The sequence below is a fragment of the Nasonia vitripennis genome (assembly GCF_009193385.2).
Source record: "Nasonia vitripennis strain AsymCx chromosome 3 unlocalized genomic scaffold, Nvit_psr_1.1 chr3_random0004, whole genome shotgun sequence".
Lineage (NCBI taxonomy): Eukaryota > Metazoa > Arthropoda > Insecta > Hymenoptera > Pteromalidae > Nasonia > Nasonia vitripennis.
This window is the reverse complement of record NW_022279623.1, coordinates 2,780,812-2,782,090: the sequence shown is the minus strand read 5'-3', so window position 1 is coordinate 2,782,090 and position 1,279 is coordinate 2,780,812. Positions and strand designations below refer to the sequence as shown.

The 1,279-nt window shown below is 36.4% G+C and overlaps 1 protein-coding gene across 1 annotated transcript; it reads left to right on the top strand.

The window, feature by feature from the left end:
* The first annotated feature begins 224 nt into the window (after positions 1-224).
* On the top strand, positions 225-916 carry LOC116416657 (UDP-glucuronosyltransferase 2B19-like). Its single transcript, XM_031925766.2, is given in 4 exon segments — positions 225-396; positions 569-631; positions 634-787; positions 865-916. Coding segments are annotated over 4 exon segments (441 nt in total).
* Positions 917-1,279: the final 363 nt, after the last annotated feature.

Sequence of the window (1,279 nt, the reverse complement as noted above, 5' to 3'; positions counted from 1 at the left end):
GTTTTTATCTTTGACGATGTCACAGGCGCACACGTCTGCAACGTGAGCAGCGAGAAAAGTCATCGATCAGTGCCCGCCAAGCCGTACTACGATGTATTGTAGACACTAGCTCAGAGGTCAGGGCTCGCGAGTCGGTGTGTTCGAGTCCCATCGTCTACTCTTTTTCGCCTTTTGACTTGCCTCCTTTTCGTTCGTAATAAATAATTACTTACTGTTTTTCAAAAATGAAGCAGGAAATGCAGAAATGGTTAGATGGAAGTGTTGATGGTATCGTGTACTTTACATTTGGATCTTCAGTAGCAATCAAAACCATACCAGTAAACACTCTTGAAGCTATTTATGAATTTCTATCGAAACTAGCGCCTATCCGGGTACTCATGAAAATTGTAGACAAATGTAAGTTCCCACCAGGTTTACCAGCAAACGTTTTAACTTCTTCGTTGATCCCACAACACGCAGTATTAGGTATTAATAAAATAATAATGACAATAATGATAATTAAAACTTTTTCATGCAGTCTGTAATGAATCGTAAAATAAATTTCTAAAAATCGGGTTCGTTCTATCAGCTCATAAAAATATTCGAGCTTTTATAACACACGGCGGATTGATGGGTACACAAGAAGCTTTATACTTGGAGTTCCCATGATAGGCATATCATTGTACGGTGATCAACTACGAAACGTCGCCGCATTATCATCAAGAGATATAGCAGTGAAACTGGACTTTGACAACATTACAATCGCTTTCTTAGATGAGGCCTTGAACAAAGTACTCTACGATCCTAAGTATATAGGTTTATATTATTTATTACTATACAAAATTGCGTCTAAGACATGTATTACACACGTTATCCTATTCGTAGGAAAAATGCCCAGTATTATTCAAAATTATTCAAAGCCAGACCAAGGAATTGAATACGTTATTCTTAACGGTCGTAATGCTTTGAAATCTTCCGCTCTGGACGTCCCTTGGTGGCAACTAGCCTTAATTGACATAAATATTATCTTTTTTCTTTCTATAATATTAATACTGGCGTCAATAGACTATATTAGTTGCATGAGTCTCAGAAGCTGTCTTTATAGGACATCCAAAAAACGGAAAATTCAATAGACTGAATAAAATATTTTGATTTTCATTAGGCAATTATAAGTGTGTCACTTGTACTGTTGTAATGCCAATCCAACTGCAAGACAGGTTGAGGCAGCGTTTAAAAAATTACTCATACATCATAATATTTAACCTTCTGAAAATGGCAAATATCTCCCATTAGAAAATAT